Source organism: Mizuhopecten yessoensis, unplaced genomic scaffold (assembly GCF_002113885.1).
Source record: "Mizuhopecten yessoensis strain PY_sf001 unplaced genomic scaffold, ASM211388v2 scaffold6955, whole genome shotgun sequence".
NCBI classification, from domain to species: Eukaryota; Metazoa; Mollusca; class Bivalvia; order Pectinida; family Pectinidae; genus Mizuhopecten; species Mizuhopecten yessoensis.
Window position 1 is genome coordinate 28285 of NW_018406808.1, and position 2144 is coordinate 30428.

Here is a 2144-nt window from a genome sequence, read left to right on the forward strand (position 1 = left end):
CTCGTTTTCCTGGGTTATTGTATTACCTTCCCAGTTTTTGCAGATGCTATGTTGATATACGGACTATTTGTTAACATTTGTTGATTACGTTTGGTCAGTAGCTATATACCAGATATCTTCCAATCAGTTGTACTATCAACGCCTTAACTCGCTGAATTTACTACATTCATCAGTCATTCAGTTCTAGTCTACACTAACTAAGAATCTTTCTCCATGTAAAGAGTTCTAAACGCTATTTATTCCTTGTCTCAATTTTATTTATCTATGTGTGAATATGTCCGCTCTAATTTCTTCAGCGAAAAAAAGTGTTACCACACCATATTTTATTTTTTTATTTTCACAGCATACAACCATCAATCATTTACTCGTTTTAATTGATATTGAACAATTCTATACCTCTTCCGAGTTATATTTCACTGACGGAAGAGTACGTTGGGATTTTTTTGTGTCGTTTCCTTAACTTTTAATGAACATGAGTAATTGATGACGAACAAGATTGGACTATTTCTAAGCTTTATGATTGTATCAGTAATGTGATTATTTTGTATCTTTTCTTTATCTTTACATTCATTATTTTGTATCTTTTATTTATCTTTTATTTATTTTTATATTCATTATTTTGTATCTTTTATTTATCTTTACATTCATTATTTTTGCTGGAAAGATGACCACCTTATTCAAGTGGAGGAATTCTATCTCGATAAAGCGTATCAAGAGGACTGCATTTTATGTACGTATACAGAAATATTTTTTCAGGTTGTATATTTGAAAATATATTTTAGGTTAACAGAATGGATAATACTTGTAGTTTTTCTGATATGATTAGGAATTTGAGATGAACTTTTCCAAAATATAAACCCCCTTGTAGATAAATGGACGGTACTGTTCTGTAGGCGTTCTATAGATCCCTGTCCCATTGAACTGTTGTTTTTCTAATATGCAGTAGCCTCCCATTAACTTCCGCTTATATATACCCATAAACAGTTAGACAAGGACACTTACGATGACCAGAAGCTCAATTGGATAAAGCGATCGCATAACAATAAAGGTCACAGGGTTCGAATCCCGGTCTAGACCCGCGGAATTTTTACACTGAAATCACCATGTTCCTCCCTTCCCAAACACGTTTGTAGGTCTCGGAATCGCATTATTTTGGCTGCTTTTAGTCGAAAACTATAACTAAGTGTTCGAAACTGTTTTTTCCGGCATGACTATTATATTTGATAAATCATTCCTGAAAAGAAAACTATACCCCCCGGGAATTTGATGATACATATTAAAGATGAAAGAAACAAAATATAATTTACAATCTTATACTCTTTCCTCTAAATTGTACATTTGTAATCAAACATCATATATACATATTGCTAATTCAATAACATGTGCATTGGTAACACTGTATACCATTATTTTGGAAACGAAAGTGATATGAAGAATAGTATCAATTTACACTAATCATATAAATGTGCCTTAAGTACCTGAAGTGCAATTTTACCATTTTTTTACCCTCAATATTTGTTATTAATTGTCTGTCTCCATAGTGATACCAGGTACATATGTAACATAATGACACACTATATTTTCGTAAATGAACAACAACAATTGGTAGATATACTTTCCGTGAAATTTTATTCCAAATATGTTTTTTTCACCAAGAATTACAACTGCGATGAGAATATTCTACATTTTCATTCTTATTTCAGCTGTCCTGATGAAGGGATGAAGAGCCTGCACAGATCAAACAGAACAGCATACGCATTGTTTCCAACTCACCAGTCTTGTTAATTACACGTTACTGTTAAATAAAATCAATAAAGAAATAACACCCAGATATATTTAATGTTTAATGTGTATCAATCTCTAGCGTACATATTACATCTTTACGTAGGCAATATGCTATACTGATATGGGTCACAACACACATAAACATACACATTGTGTATGTTTATGTGTGTTGTGACCAGTATATCAGTATAGCATACGTGTATTTCAGACATTTGTAACGAGACCATGTGGCCTTATCAATATATCTTGCAAAATATATCAGATATCTTCCATATGTTTCATACAATTTCGCAATATATACGCAACATCATACATAGTTTTTTGAAAACCATTTAATGTTAGGTTTGCTTACAAGACGA

At 31.9% G+C, this 2144-nt stretch overlaps 1 protein-coding gene across 1 annotated transcript in view; it reads left to right on the forward strand.

The window, feature by feature from the left end:
- The window catches only part of LOC110452875, a 4207-nt gene extending 2382 nt beyond the window's left edge, over positions 1-1825 (forward strand). The window contains exons 4-5 of the mRNA XM_021501596.1: positions 665-730; positions 1704-1825. Of these exons, the coding sequence (XP_021357271.1) occupies positions 665-730; positions 1704-1723 (86 nt within the window). The 3' untranslated portion in view covers positions 1724-1825. The remainder of the gene's footprint in view (positions 1-664; positions 731-1703) is intronic.
- Positions 1826-2144: the final 319 nt, after the last annotated feature.